Source organism: Schistocerca serialis, chromosome 1 (genome assembly GCF_023864345.2).
Source record: "Schistocerca serialis cubense isolate TAMUIC-IGC-003099 chromosome 1, iqSchSeri2.2, whole genome shotgun sequence".
NCBI lineage: Eukaryota > Metazoa > Arthropoda > Insecta > Orthoptera > Acrididae > Schistocerca > Schistocerca serialis.
Genome location: NC_064638.1, coordinates 1,096,864,659 through 1,096,881,751, shown reverse-complemented (window position 1 = coordinate 1,096,881,751; position 17,093 = coordinate 1,096,864,659). Strand labels below are relative to the sequence as shown.

General features: G+C 41.1%; 1 protein-coding gene across 1 annotated transcript in view; it reads right to left on the bottom strand.

The window, feature by feature from the left end:
* LOC126416282 (SEC14-like protein 2) overlaps positions 1–17,093 on the bottom strand; it is a 277,374-nt gene that overhangs the window by 40,354 nt on the left and 219,927 nt on the right. Inside the window, exons 4-5 of the mRNA XM_050083931.1 lie at positions 15,232–15,349; positions 6,058–6,267 (exon numbers count right to left, since the gene is read on the bottom strand). Of these exons, the coding sequence (XP_049939888.1) occupies positions 6,058–6,267; positions 15,232–15,349 (328 nt within the window). The remainder of the gene's footprint in view (positions 1–6,057; positions 6,268–15,231; positions 15,350–17,093) is intronic.

The following is a 17,093-nucleotide window of genomic DNA, read 5'->3' as shown; positions in this document are numbered from 1 at the left end:
GCATGTCTCCCAGCCAGAGAGGTCACAGCGTTAAATGTGTACACTAAGGCCCTATGTGACACTAACCCAAGCAGCCATAATTCTTGTAAAATAACACTGAAGGGCAGCTCTCCAATCTTCATCAGACACAGCAATGAGAATAGACATCTGCAACCTTCCAAACAGACCACATTACTTTCTGCAGTAGAATACTGACTGATGTTGACAAACCTTAACAGGATGAATCTCTGCCATCACACATTAAGCATGAGGACTGTGACCACTGACCAGTGACTATTGACTGGTCACATTTTGTCGATCCTTGCATTTAAAAATAATCAGAGATAGGATGAAACTGTGTAAGCACTGCTCTGTTTGGGTTCAACACTGGATGCATGTTGCACCAAACTTTTTGGGCATGGCATGTGGACTTACAGAATTAAGGTAGTATATTTGTAACCTGAGGCGTCTCAGCTACTTCTGTCCTGCACCCTGGTACACAAATATTGGTTAAAACAAAATATCATGACTCATGAAGACTTTACTGTTTCTCCTATACTCCATATAGTGATCATAAACTGCAGGACATTTAGGAATGAAGGTAGGCTACAAGACCTGGAGGCAGAACTGGTATCCAGCATGGTATCATTGGTGTGTCAGAGGTATGATGTAGGCAAGAAAGCCAAATCCAGGAAATGTCTTTTACTGTGCATGCACAACTTGAAGCAGGTTCTCAGTAGTAGGTTTCATTAAGAAAATTAAGGATCAAATTGTTTAAATTGAGCTCTCAGAAAGAATAATAAGAACAGTATTAAAAATAGATAAAAGATACTCGCTGGAAACAGTAGAAGTTTATGTGCAACAACCTTGCATTCTAATGAAGAAGTTGAAGATCTTTAAGAGGAGTTGCAAGAACTGTTAAGCAAAGGTAATTAATTCTACAATAGAAATGGACAACTTTGATGCAAAAGCGAGGACAAACTTGGAGAAATGACTCTCCAGTAGCAAACTTCACTTTCACTACTAGGAACAATAATGGAGACAAGCCAGTGGAATTTACTGGAAAAAATCAAAATACATCTTACGCACATTTTTCAGGAAAAACTCAGGCCAAAAAAGGACTTGGAAAGAAAGAAATTGAATTAAAAATGAGACCAAATGAGTGCTGTCAGACAATAAATAAGTCATGCAGAATGTGTTGGATTTGAAACCAAATCAGATTTGCTAGTGACCACAGGCTAGGAAGATGCAAAATAAAACTAGATCCTAAGTTAGATAGAACTAAATTAATTAAGTACTAATACAGTGTCAGTGATTCAAAACAAAGTATGTATAAAAGTTATGTTCTCTGCCGCTTTTGCCACTCCTAGTGGCATGAACTATTTTTCACAGATACTTCCTGTGCCTTGTTGAACTCTAAACACAAGATATACAGGCACAGATGGTGCCAACCACCTTCTTCTGTCATGTCAGCCCCAGCTCTCACTGGTGCTCCACCATTAGAGACTGCAGCGTTGAACAGCACCAGCTACCATTGTTTGTGATATCACTGCTGTTTCAGTCATATTGATCTCACACACTGACTGCAGTCGGGTAAGTATAACTGTTGGCTACCTGTTACCATCTGCCCATTCTCAAAATGTATTCTTGTTAGAGCACAAGACTGTTTAAACAAAGAGAGGTTACAAAAGCTGCTCTCGTGCACATAGGGAGTTTTTTACAAGTTGCAGGCAGTCTAACACTGGATGCTGGAAGCAGAATTAAGAAGACTGACACAGATTCAGGTTGATTTTGAGTTAGCTCCAGCATAGTCGAAATTGAAGATGAATCCATAGATCATAGCGATGATAGGGCATAATTTGAGGATTCATGGGACTCAGTTTATTCTACTATAAAGGGCTTAATGAACAGGGATACTCAACTATCACAGTCTCTTAAGTGTCAGTTCTTTGGAGTTACCACAAACTTTGTAATGAACTTCATGGTGTCACCAAATGAAAGGGGTTTCAAATACTAACTACTGATGATTGATGGGCTCTTGTTACAGAGAATAAGCAGTTTTTTGGTCACTTCTTGAGTAACTACAAGATATCTTCTTGTAAGATGTATAACAAAAACAATAATACGTTGCTCCACAAAGCAGCTGACTCAAAGGATAGACAGACTGCTCAATCTAGTCACTACTCCTTAGTGGACTAGGCTACAATGGGGAGGCCTGGTATCAACTGTAATGCATTAGTGGCAACAGAATTGTCAACATCAAGGGCAGCAAGTAAACCAGATTTGTAGTGTGTTACATCTATGAGCATGGCTGAGCAACTGAAGTGGAAACTCAGTGAACAGTCACTTCCTGTGAAAAGCACAAACAACATTTTGCTACTTCTGTATCACACACTTGTGATGTCTATATGTCTTTGAATTTTGCATTTTAACCACCTTTGTTATTGCTGACAATGTCACTAGTGAGTTGTTATATAGGTGCATAGACTCAAGAGCTCGGAACATTGCATTTGATCTGCTACTGCTGAACCCAACTTCTATAAGCCTGTCAGAATAGATATGATACTGGGGCACATATGTTTTATTTGATATCTTAGGCAAGGAAAAATTGGAGAAATCAAATCACTCCACACTAACTGACACAGAATTGGGTTGAATTTTGTAAGGTAGTATTTCATCAACTTCACATAAAGCAATTATGTGAAGCATGCATTCAGCAACATACAGCTCATGATGGAAATTTGATATCTGTGGTACCACTTGGTGAATCATGATGAGCCTCTTGCTGATTGGAGCATCAGAGTCTATCCTAAACCCTCTATCATACAAGTTCCTTCCAACAGGCTGCACAGGTGACATTTGCAACAGCTGAAATGGTTCTTTTGGAAGAGATGAGTGTCTGCATCAGCTGCAGCAATACAGTAAATGGACATCAGAAGGAGCATGGCAGCTCCATATCAACAATCAGGCCTTGGTCAAGGTAACTTCCCTCTGTTGGTGTGAAGGTTTAGTCTCATAACATTCATATAGTGACAGTGAAAACTGGCAATGGGTGGGTTAAGAGGGCTGTACTGAAGTTGTGCTGTTATTAGTGAAAGAGTGGAGTGATACTTCCCATTTTTGAGGTGGTTCACAATGAATGCCAAATGCTACACTATAATTTACAGCAACAAAATCCTAAGTCCCGATTTTAGCTTAAGAAGATGTAAATTTTTTTTGGAAGACAGACTGTTGATAAGTAAATTTCATTATTAGTGTATATATTAAATGTTAGTGTGTTCATGCTTCATATGCCTTGATAGTGTGTGTAGTAACATTCAGTTTTATTCTTTTCTATGATATGGAATTTACATTTTCAGTTTGTTGAGCTTTTAAATGTATATTTAGTTGCTAAAATGAGAAGACTTATTTTAGGATGGGAATATGTTAGGTTCTCTGTCACCTCTGCCACTCCTAGTCATATCCAGTGTTGCATTTTACAACTGGTCAGGTAAGCAGTCCAGTACAATGTGCTCCTCTTCAGTAACTGTGTTGGACGCACCTACCTGGACCTTTGTGTAGATATTACAGCAAGCAAGTTTATGTCTCAGCCAGGCAAGCTTCACTGTGACTTCAACACATTGTGTGTCTTGCCATTTATTAAAATGAGGGTGATTTATGCCCCAAACAACTTGTGTTCTGTTTTATCACTTGAATAGAAACATGAGGAGGGCAGTGAGCCCTCTCACACTATACACTAAGAACGTAAGTATACAGATTCAGGAACTAGAGACAAGCAAGTGAATAGCTGTATACAAAGAGAAAGATTACAAATTAAAATTAACAAATGGCTTTCCAGCTCTAGAGAATGAAGAAAATGTGGACTTAAATATGAGAAATGGTGCTTTAATAAGTATTGTACTGGAGACTGCTGCAGATGTTGCAAGAATAAAGAAGACAAAAAACTTTTCCTGCAGACATAAAACAATTGATGAAGAAGAGAAAAGATTTTTGTAAAAAATTACAAAAGTCAAAATTAACTGAACTAAAGAAACTATTTTGAAAATTTATGAGCAGATGTCAGAAAATATAATGAGAAGATTATAGGGGAGACAATCAAGGACTACCAAAGTAGCAAGAAAGAAAAACAGCCACTTAATAGAGGGCAGACATTCATTAACATTAGTCAAGAAATCAGATGGCTCTGTTATGATGAACAAGGAGACCATAGTAAAGCTATTGAAAGACTTCTTCAGAAAACCTGCATTTAAGGAAATGTGTAAAATAGATGTCAGATGCAACAGTTGTTGTGTGAAACATATTTTGATAGGGTAAGTATTACAGGACTTTCATTTCTGACTTCTGGAAAACCCTGTAAATAAATAAACAAATCAACAGCTCATTTCAAGATTTGAATTCTGACACATTCAAAAAGTGGAATGATACTAGAAACATGAGTCAAATGTGATTTTAGCAACAAAATTGTGGTCCCAGCAATTCAGCTCTGATGACGATTACCCTCTTATATGTTACTCCATGTTACAAACATCTTTCACTTTATAGTAACTATAATATAAAAGAAAAGATTTCAAAAGTTATGAAGTTTCAGGTGGTTTCAGAAGGTTTAATATCTCTCAGGGAAATGTAAAGATCATTTTAAAGTTAGAAATGTTTGTGTGTAGTACTTACAATGTGACCCAGTGCAGCTGCATTGTAACATTTTATAAATAAATAGAAGATACTGGAAGAATTAAAGCTATGTTTGGATAGTTGTGTTGATAAAAGCATTTCCTATGAAAGGAAAGGTTCCAGATTAAAATCCTTATCAGGCACACAGTTTTAATCTGCCACAAAATTTCAAAACATTATACACACAGTCTGCTGATGGGGGAAAATATATTCAGTGTATGGTTATAGTTTTAAGTCACTTTGACGCGCAGGTCGCCGAAAAGGCGTCAACTCGAAAGACCTGCACCAGGCGAACAGTCTACCCAATTGGAGGCCCTAGCCCCATGGCGTTATTAAGTCACTGAGATATCTTTTGCATCCAAGAAGCATTTTCTCTGTTACTGTTTAACAACAGACAGTGAGAACATATGTAGAAGACATTATTAGATTTTTCAAACCATTACATGAAGCATGAACAAGTGCACGGAATAAAGCTACATCATGCTTCCTCTTTCATCACAGAAAAGTGGAAGGTCTCTTAAGGATGAAGTCATTTTGTGAGTTTGGACATCGTTTCTTTACTTACAACATTTCACAGTACCTGTCAAACATCTGTTCTTTCTCTGTCTTTCTTTCCACCTGTGTGCTACTGCGGTATGATCTGCACACCACCTCAGTTGAATGAAAGTGAAAAAAAGGGAAGTTGCTCTGCCCTCTGCCCTTGTTTAAGGAACCATGCAAGCCTTCACCTTAAGTGACGTGGGTGACAAACAACCAACAAAACTCAATATACAAGGGTAATCCCAAAAGTAAGGTCTCCTATTTTTTTATAAGTACCTAGACCTGTTTATTTCTATAATGGTTTACATCAGTTTACAGCTTTAACATTTAGCTATTTTTTGACATTATCACCATTTCTGTCAATACATTTTTGTAGACGCTGTGGCAGTTTTTGTATGCTCATGTCATACCAGCTCACCGCCATGCTGTTCAGAAAGTTATGAACCTCTTCTTTCACCTTGTCGTCAGAGCTGAATTGCTTTCCGGCCAAATGTTCTTTTAACCCAGGGGGCAGGTGACAATCACTTGGCGCCAAGTCAGAACTATAGGGTGGGTGGGTGATTATGTTCCACTGAAACTGCTGCAGGAGAGCAATGGTTTGCCGAGTGATGTGTGGGCGAGCGTTGTCATGGAGAATGTGTACCCCCTTGCTCAATATTCCTCCTCTCCGGTTCTGAATTGCCCATGTGAGCTTTTTCAGCTTCTCACAGTACCTGTCAGTGTTAATTGTGGTCCCAGCAATTCAGCTCTGATGGCGATTACCCTCATATATGTTACTCCATGTTACAAACATCTTTCATTTTATAGTAACTATAATATAAAAGAAAATATTTCAAAAGTTATGAAGTTTCAGCTGTTTTTTTTTATTACCTGGTCTCCAAGCATACTGGCGCAAGTTAAAATTATCCATGTCAAATACAACAGTAACTTGGGATGCTACTTGGCCATGTACAGCTGCTTGCTTCCGTGCTATCCCACTAAACATTTCAATGTATTTTATAGTGTTACGAATAAAGTCACTCTTCGAGACTGAGTGCAGCATTCCCCATATGTCGAGGCCAGCAAATGGAACTACAACCACTGAAAAAGATCAAAAGAAGGCTTATTACGTTTCATAGAATTGTCATACATGTACAGTCAGTCATTTTTAGCCTTATAACTCGGCTGATATGGTGTAAGCTGCAATATCCTTACTTATTTACTTATTTTGCCATTCGTTCATTTATTTATTCATTCATCCAAACATTGTGTTCCATAAATACCATCATGAAAGAGGGTCTTCAGGCATGTGAAATGAGTCAGGTTACATATTAACAGGGAGAAGCAGCCACTGCAGGCAACCATTAAAAGTATGTAAACAATTGTTCTCCTAAATAAAAGATCATGAATTGAAGTAACTCTGAAGTAAAATGGATATGGAGTGAATTGGGATGATACTAATGAAGATGCAAAGATATGCAGTGATACAAGTGCAAACCAGTCAGAGTTGTTAAATATACAATGTAATGAATATGTCGTGACAGTTGAAAATTTGCCTCATAATGGGATGTGAACCTGGATTTCCTACTTTTCATGAAAAATTTTCAATTGTTACAACATATTCATTACTTGTGCATTACTTTATGTATGTCTAAAAACAAAGATGATGTGACTTACCATACGAAAGCGCTGGCAGGTCGATAGACATACAAACAAACACAATCATACACACAAAATTCTAGCTTTCGCAACCAACGATTGCTTCATCAGGAAAGAGGGAAGGAGAGGGAAAGATGAAAGGATGTGGGTTTTAAGGGAGAGGGTAAGGAGTCATTCCAATCTCGGGAGCGGAAAGACTTACCTTAGGGGCAAAAAAGGACAGGTATACGCTCGCACACACACCCATACCCAACCACACATACACAGATACAAGCAGACATTATGTGTAGATAAGTGAGTGGAAAAGCAGCTACACAAGAAGCTGAAGCAAATGAAATGGCAAAACAATGAAGAACATCAAATATATGGCAAAATGATATTACAGGGGAGATTACTTCCTATCACGTATCTGTGGTTGGAACAAAGTGAGTAATGGGAAGTGACAAACTATTGTTGGTAGTGGGGAGTGGGCATGGTAATTATAATGATAAATAATCACTCCCAATCCCATTGCTTACTAAGAATGCTTTTATTCTCGCAGCATATACATAATGCGTGTAGCATAGAGGACAGACTTCGGAGAACTGGTCTGGCAAAGATACAGTTGTTCTTGCTCCAGTAGGGCAGCAATATTATTGAGGAGAGGGGGTTAGAGCCAGTGATTCTGCATCCCCACACCAGCAGTGAGATGCGAGAATTAAAAACTTACATAATAGCTGAACCACTTGCTGGAAGAAGAAATGTGGCTCAAGAATTAGTGCCCATAAACAACAAACAGGCAACAAATTTTAGAACACAGAACCCCCAAACTAAAGTCACATTGCCTACTTTGATTCTATTGAAGCTTTCTGTTCTTTTTTTATTTTTTTGGGTGGGAGGGTGATTCGACTTACAATATAATAAAGATGTTGAAAGACTGTTACAGAGGAACCTCAATAATAACATGTCATTGACTTGAATGGTCAAAATAAGTACTGGTACCAACAAATGGAGGTAAGAGGCAAAGATGTCCTATGATATCGTCGTATAAATATTCTCAATGTTATTGCCATGACATATCTGAATTGAAGGCCTGTATATTGATGATACCATCATCGTCTGGGGAAACTGACAGAGGAGTGATTGCTATTATGGTCTCCTGTTACAGCATACATTCATGTGCACATTATGCTCTGTAAGTCACATAATGAAGCAGAGCTTTTATGGATATGGAACAAATCAAATTACACGTTCATGGGCAGAATCAGCAACTGCAGGTTACTTTTATGAAGTGTACTGACAACCACATACACCTAGTGCCAATATATTTACATTGTTAGTTTGTTTCTGAGAGAGTTCATTTTGGATTACTCTATTACAGTTATGTTATTAATATAAAATTAGCTATTTTAAGAAAAGCAACTTCTCTTCTGTGTTGTCTTTATCTACTACAGTGCTGGCCATTAAAATTGCAACTCTGGCAAGGATAGAAAATAATAAAATTTTATTGACTATGCATGTACAGTGCAGTAAGAAGAATATATGATTACATTTGTACTGGTAGGTAATTTTCAGGTATAAAGGGTGTGAAATTTAGGTCAGAGAACTGCCTTCTCTGGCAGCAACAACTGCTCTAACCCCGCTGGGTGTTGAACAGAGCACAGCTTGGATGACAGCACAGCTATCGGTATGTAAGTATGTGCTGCTTCAACTGTGTGTCAGGGTTCACCAGTTGTAGTGATTGGTGGCATGCAACTCTCTTGGCAACTGTGACCAGATGTTTTCAGTGGGTGAGCAATTGGGAGAATATGCTATCCAAGGCAACAGTTGAAGGGTGTTAATACAGAAGTAGGTTAGGACAGCAAGGGAAATGTGGTTTTGTGTTACTTTACCGAATGGTAACATCACAGAGATGCTGAATATAGGGCACAGTCACTGGTGTTAACACATCAAAAATGTACCAGCTGCTACCCAAATTACAGGCTGTGCAATGAGAGGTGATCGCGTTCTGTACCCAATGACATCCTACACCATCAATGGTTCAAGAACAATGAAGAGACACTGAGTAGCTGTGGTAAATTCCAGGCTGAACTGAACAAAACATTTGGTGCCAAGTGCTGGACCCATATGATGATGACACATTTAACTTTTCAATTTCATTCCAACCACATCCTCGGCACATGAACCCAACTTTAATTTATTTCAAAGATTGTTATCAGTGATCTGTGTACTGAAATGTTAAAAACTTTCATGTCAGTATTGATGTTGCCTGGAATTTTCACCCCTGAGTCCAAATATGGTGATATATCACCAAACTGTGGTGTTCACAAGGTGGCATAGGGGTTAGCACTGCTGGTGAGCACACTGTTGGGTCGCAGTTCAAATCTTGCCATCCACAGTTACTTGTTATTTAACAATTATCTATTCTAGAATGTTCTTTAAATATCTGATCTTTGTACAGTTTCTGCATTCTGGACTATTTGATGTTTGCATAAACACAAGCATTCTGGAATAATCTATTCTAGAATGTTCTGTAAATATCTATCTTTGTACTGTTTCTGCAATCTGGACTATTTGATGTTTGCATAAACACAAGCATTCTGGAATAATCGATGACTGTATAAATAGCTGAACTCTCCGTCCAGGAGTTCAGTTATGTTCCATCTGTACAATAGTGTTAGCTACAAATGTACATTTAGCCCCAAGTGTTGTGCTTCGCAGATGATCCTGCCTTTGGATCAGGACTTGACTGTGGTTTCATTGTGACAGTATTTGGTGGCAACAATGGATATTTCAAAACAACTACATCATCATGCCTCCAATTAGGCAATGTAATAGCTGCTGTCTACATGGACAAGAATGGGGATACAAGCAGTACACAGTTCCAAAGGTCTGGATACTCAAGAGAACCATGGAATCTAAGCCAGTAGTATGTCAGCAGCACATCAGGCATCCGTCAGTGTTATCAGGAGATGCTGGTCAGGAACCAATCAAATGGCTGAAAGGTTTCAAAGAAGTTGCCAGATACAACAGGTGGGATAGCATGATGTATGTGGCAGATGTATGCTATTCCTTGAATGACACAGCCCACAATAGTTCAAGAACAGCACAAGTACACTTAGCAGAAGAACAATTGAGAGTAGGGCCCAACACCATGATGAAAAAAAACACTCGTACATACAGACTATTTTGGCCCTTTGCAACAATGTGAACCTGAATGTGACAAAAGCAGACAAAATTTCACATTTGATGAAAGGAGTCACAGAATATGTGTACCAGGGTCTCCTGGTAAATGATGTTGCAACAAAGGAAGACTTTGTAAAGTAGTGCCAGAACATCAAGGAAATGCTACATAAAAAGAGTCAGATGAAAGAGGTATGATTTTCTCCAGAATGTGGTCCCGAAGAAACTTGTGGAAAACCATGATGACCTTGTTTCTCTCATATGCCAGGTTATAAGAGAACAGAGATAGCATTTTATGACTGCTGGGACTGTCAGACCAAGTACATACAAGGTAGCAGCCATGAATGTCAACCCTGTGCATCAGGAGGTAATAGAGAACAAAATGACTGCTAAACCACAAGGTGTCAACTACCACAACAGTCCTGTTCTCATCAGTTGACTGCAGACGATTGTAGTCAACTTGCAGAATGCCGTATCCTGTAAGAGATCGTTCCTCAAAATGCTGTAGCCATTCACCCTCACTGTAGAGAGGTGCCAGTCACTCGCCTAGCCACCAAGTTCAGGAAAACTAAATGAGTTTATCATCTATGGAGGTGAGGCTTCCATAGATGAAAATCCTCCATGGATGTCAGCCACCAAGATATCAGAAAGTGCCACTGACATCATAATCAATGGCCATCTCATCCAGGCACTAGTCAATTTAGGGGCTTCTTTTTCTGTAATGTTGAATGCTTATGAACAGCAAAAGAAGACTATGTTCCATGATACAAAAGTCACTGTGCTGAAGGTTGCAAATGGAAAATACATCCAGCTGACAGGAACACATATTGCAAGAATAACTATCAATGACAGGACACAGACAGCCCTTCATATTTGTCATGTTAACAGAATGTAGTCATGATGTTATTCTCAGATGGAACTTCTTGCTGCACTACAGTTGATCGTAGGGTATGGAAGATCAGAGCTCCAGATTAACAAAGCTATTCCAACAAGCACGCATAACAAAGACTGGTCTGCATGGTTTGCCACTGAAGACATTATTATAGTGCCATCATCAATGAGATGAGCTTCAGTCATTAGTTAAGATACTCTGTGAAACTGTTAAGCTTATGTAGAGTGCAAAAAGCTACTAAGGCTCACAATATAAATATACATGCCAGTGATGATCATAAATATTGTAGATGTTCGAGGAGAACTTTGGATTAGGCCTACTAATTATCATGAGCAGCCACAACTCATCTCTAAAGGTACGTGTATAGGGACAGCTGAACAAGGGCAGCTTAATGTCACCAATGAACAGTCATGCTCTACCACCACATCAGCCAGTGCTAGGAGAAAGCTAAGAAAGCTACTATCAAACTTCCAATAGGATCTGGTCTGACTGAAGAACAATGTCAGTGAGTGATAGCTGTTCTGCATCAATTTTTGGATGCTTTGAAAAGAGGAGTGGAGAAAAGACAGACCAAGTGGTCCATAGTAAAACATATCAACTATGGGGATCATCCACCAAATAGCCAGTACTTGTACAGAGTGTCACCTCTTGAATGGCGGATAATCCAGTGAAAATGGAGAAGATGCTGCAAGATCCCATCACTGAACATTCAGAGTCTCCTTAGTCCCCTCCTGTGGTTCTTGTTAAGATGAAGGATGGCACATGACATTTTCACATTGACCATTAATGACTAAAGAAACTCATGAAGAAATTTTGTTGCTGCAAATTGACTGACACTACATATTGCTTGAAAGGAGCAAAGTGTTTCTCAACTATGGATATGCAAGACAGGCTGCTGGCAAATCAGTGTTGGCAAGGCTGACCAAGAAGAGACTGTTTTCATAGCTCCTGATGATTTCAAAGAGTTTAATGTCATGCCATTTGGACTGTGTAATGCTCCTAGCCACCTTTGAAGGTATGATGGACGATCTGCTTCGACACCTTAAATGGATGTCTTGTCTTTTCTGTCTGATTGACATTGTCATCTTTTTAAGACTTTTAAAGGACATCCAAGCCAGTTGATGACTGTGTTGAACTGTGTTCAGATTACAGGTCACCTGGAGATTACAAGATGGCCGCGAGTGTAGAAGTGTGTAACTCTAATACGAGAAAAAGTTACAGTTATGTGCTAAAAAAGGGAGTTTGCGAGAATTCTAACGTCGAAATAACAAATTTAAGAGAAAGAGTTTCAGGTCTACAATTCTTAGTCAACATTTTAGGAAGTAAAATCACCACTCTCAAGAATGAAAATCGGGAACTACGGTCAAAGAACAAATCAAGTGAAGTGGCACCTGACGAAAGGTACAAATCGTCCGAGTGGAAAGAAGTGAGACACAAAGGTAGGACATTAGCTGGAAAAATAACAACGAATTTTGCAACAGCAGTTACTTTTACGGATAAAAACAAATATGGCATAATTACCTTAGCGGTGGCGTGGAGACGTCGGTTGTACGGCTGTGATCATAATTACAAGAGTTCATGGTAATTTGAGATGGATATATTGTCGCAACTAGCGGGCAATAAGACTACGTGTAGTTTTTCCAACTAACTGGTAGCATCACATCTACAGCCTGGCGCCTTCAAAATTCAGTCAAACTATCTCCACATAGAACCTAAACCATGTTGTCGGGAAACAGACTGTAGCAACCACGGAAGTACGTCTAGCCTGCAGAAGAAGTCGAAGACAAATGAGACAGAGCTGTTGCTGTAGGAGTAATGTAACACGTAGAGTTTCGGAGAAAATGGCCGACTGCATCAAAGGCTCTGCTTTTCGAAGACAATCTATCACTGCTTATTTGCACAGATTCGGACAGGTTACAAAGTTCAAAATACGTTGACTAGCGCTGTCCTCCTCTCGCGGTTAGGATCGCTTCTCTGGCAGCTCTGTTGTATCAGTGCAAAAGGGCCTGTTCAAATTAGGTATAAAGCACTCCCTTGCACGGAAAACGCCGCCTTGGCGAAAATGATCAACTTCTGAATCATTAGCAATCACGAACCAAAAGATTTATGGACAATGCTTTCATATTCTTGGTATCATCACTATATGATATCTCTCAACCATCCTCGTAACACAAACAAAATCACAAATATGCATCACACCCATAAGCAGATTACTGGGCCAATTTCAGGGTTCCCATAATTTAAACACTAAAAAATGACACGTTTCAAAAGAGTATTAATGCTGCATCTCAGCAGTGCCATTTAGTAATTCTGTGAAAGAAAACTTCGTAGCTCTCGTATGTGCTGTGCCCATGTACACACTGCTGGGAAAAAAATAGTGCACCTGGAAAGGACGTCGATTTTGATACGATCACGGCATATGCCATTTGGTTGATAGTAGATGTACCGATAATGACATACCAGGGTAGCCAAGCGCGCTAACGTGCGGACGCGGGTAGGCGCGCTAGCCCCGGATCGAATCCGCCAGGCCGATTAACGACGTGGGCCGGTGTGCCGGCCAGCCTGGAGTTGGTTTTTAGACGGTTTTCCACGTCTCGCTAGGTGAATACCGGGCTGGTCCCCACGTTCCGCCTCAGTTACACGCGTTGTAGACATTTGACTCACGTCCGCACTATTTGACGATTTACACTAGACGCAGACAGTTGAGGTACACTGATTTCGTCCTGGGGGGGTACGGGGTGGCGGTAGGAAGGGCATCCGGCCGTCCCTAACACTAATATTGGCAAATCCGTTGTAACGACGCCGACCCTGCAATCGCTGCGGGACTATTATGTACGCAAAAGAAAGGAATAAGTACCGATAATGGTTTCAGCGTATTCTGCCAACAGACAGCACAGTGGCATAGTTACCAGGGCCTCAATTGTGTCTACCCTTTAATAGGGAATGCTCATAGCCAGAAGACTCAATGTTGTGCGTAACAATGCCACGGAGATGCACTTGTGCTTCCTACATCCGACAGACCGAGTTTGAAAGCGGTCAAATTGTGGCCTTCCGAGTTGTGGGATGGTTCTTTCAGAGAAATGACACGCGGGTTGTACGTAATGCCTCAGTTGTGCAACGATGCTGGTATCATTGGTCACGTGACGAGGTTTTGGGCGTCCATGCCGCACGGAAGTCCACCAGGATCGTCGTACTGTAAGGGCAGAGTGGCAGATCGTACAGTTACTATGGCACAAATAAGAGGACTGTCAGCCTGCACACGTCAACACAAGCTAATGCGAACCGGATATTAGCAGTTGGACTATGGGCACGCACTCCTCTAACCTGTCTTCCACTCACGCACAGCAGTGTCATTCACGGCGCAACAGGTGCCATCAGAGGATCACCTGGAAGATGGAATGGCCCGACGTGGTCTTCAGCGATGAAAGCAGATTCTGCCAGCACGAAAGCGATGGTCGTTTGTGCGTACGACACAGAGTGTTTTCTCCTAAGACAAACTGGCACCACCCCGGGCCTTATGGTCTGGGGTGCGATAAGCTACAAATCTCGTTCATGTTTGGTGTTTCTGGAGGGGACGCTAACCAGCGCTCGGTACTTTGTTGTTAGACTAGTTCTTTTCCACTATTGCAAAAGGAAGGTGATGTGTTGCTGCTACAGGATGATGCTCGCCTACACGCTGTCCTTGAAACTCAACGCTCTGCAAGATGTGCAGCAACTTCCCTGGCCAACGGGAGCCCAGTTGAGCTCGTGTAGGGTATGATGGGATAATAAGTGACTTGTGGAACTTGTCAACTAACATTTTTACAGAACTACACTAACAGGTTGAGCAGGAGAGTATTCGCCATCTGTACGGCCAACCGGGTGGCACAGTCAGCGCCTGCATTGCCGCCTTTGGTGGTTACACTACGTACTACTATGGGTGTTTCGGAATGGGTCGATACCCGGTTCCTCAGAACCGCTTGCGCTGTTGATCTGTAATTGTAACCATTTCATGCACTCCATCTGCATTGTTGCAACAATAAATCTTGAGTAAATTGGAAAACTCTAAAAGGGAGTACTAACTCCTTTCTGGCACTGTATATAATCCGTTTATCAAGTCATAGTATCTTGTCAGCGAAATGACAAAAGAAATATAAACAGGAAACAGTGAAAGTCAATCGAAACCGTAATGATGTTGACAATGATTCATGAACTCGTTGGGATATGTGAAGGTATTTGCGTCGTAAAAGGTTACACTAAAATATTACGATGTATTCCTAAATGGGAGAAAATCATGATAGCTTTTTAAATGAATCTGAGCATTTCAATCCTCGCCAGTTTCGACAAACACGGGGAAGAGAATGTGTTTTCACCTGGAGCTCCATCCTTGTCGAAACCCGATATCCCAGACGGGTAGTATTTTTTCAGCACCTCCGGTGGCTCCCACGACTGAATGTTATCCGCGTCCCAGCGTTGCCTCCATTGCAGCGACTGCAACAAACAGTAAAGAAGGTAAGAGCAATATAATTCGAGTAAATGTGACTAACTGCCTGCCTACGTAGCCGACGCTGTTTACTGCTCTGAGCACTATGGGACTCAACAGCTGAGGTCATCAGTCCCCTAGAACTTAGAACTACTTAAACCTAAGGACATCACACACATCCATGGCCGAAGCAGGATGATACAAGTGACAATAGGAGTCGCGCGGTTCGGACTGAAGCGCCTAGAACCGCTCGGCCTCCGCGACTGCATGTTGGTGTTGTTATGCTGAACCTGGAGTTAACTGGCTCGAATTATAGAGACGCAAGAAATGCGCATTGCCAGTGTTTGGCCTACTAGGCATACAGTTCCTATCAAGAGATTGCTCGCCAGCGTTTTGGTTCAATCGTTAACGTCTCTGCACTCATGAAGTCAAGGAATATGGCAACACTGATGATAATGAATCCCTTGAATGGCGACACTAAACTTGACGTCTCCTTTGTGCTGCAACACTACTGGCCATAGAAATTGCAACAATATGAAGGTGACATGCAGCAAATAGCAAACTGGCGTGAAGGGCACCACGTGTTTGGTGGTGCAAATGATTACCATTTTAGCACAGCTACACAAAGCAGACGGTAGTAACGCCATATACGTTCTGTACATAAAGAAAAACTCCTCAGCAGTTTATCTAGAAATGACGTTTCAGTATTGGTTGTTTGTGAGAAAATCGTGTTATGTCTAATATAGAGAGCAGGAATACCTGTCAAAAAAATGTTCAAATGTGTGTGAAATCTTATGGGACTTAACTGCTAAGGTCATCAGTCCCTAAGCTTACACACTACTTAACCTAAATTATCCCAAGGACAAACACACACATCTATGCCCGAGGGAGGACCCGAACCTCCGCCGGGACCAGCCGCACAGTCCATGACTGCAGCGCCTTAGAGAATACTTGTCATAATTCGTCAGCGGTAGGCTCGTGCCCCGCAGACACTGAGGTTTATCTTTCTGCGGTTTTTCCGTTTGTCGCAATCCTATGACTCACGTGAATATGGAATCCAAGGGCACAGAAGTGCCATACTCAACTTCACATAGTATCTGAACGGCTCCTCGCGACTACTACCCAGAAAAGACGTGCGCTGATGTGACAAAAGTAATGGGATATCGCCTAGTGTCGTGTCGAACCCCTTTTTGGCCTGCGTAGTGCAGCAACTTACCATGGCATCAAGTCGCTGGAAGTCTCCTGCTGAAATACTGAGTCATGCTGCCATAACTGCGGAAGTGTTGCGCGTGCAGGATTTTGTGCACGAACTGACCTCTCGATGATGTCCTACCAATGTGTGATCGGTGACCACGTAATTCGCTTGAATTCTATACAATGTTCTTCAAACCAATTGCGAACAACTGCGGCCTGGTGACATGACGCATTGTTATCTATAGAAATTCCATCTTTATTTGGGAACATGAAGTCCACGAATGGCTGCAGATGGTTTCCTAGCAGCCAAACATAGCCGTTTCTAGTCAATGATTGGTTCATTTGGACTAGAAGGACCCAGTCAATTCCATGCAGGCATAGCCCACACCACCTTCCACAGGGTTTTATTGACAACTAGGGCTCATGGCTTCGTGGGGTCTGCGCCACACTCGAACCCTACCATCAACTTTTACCAGCTGAAATCTGTACTCATCTGACCAGGCCACTGTTTCCAGTCGTCTAGGGGCCAAACGATATGGACACGACCCCATAAGAGGT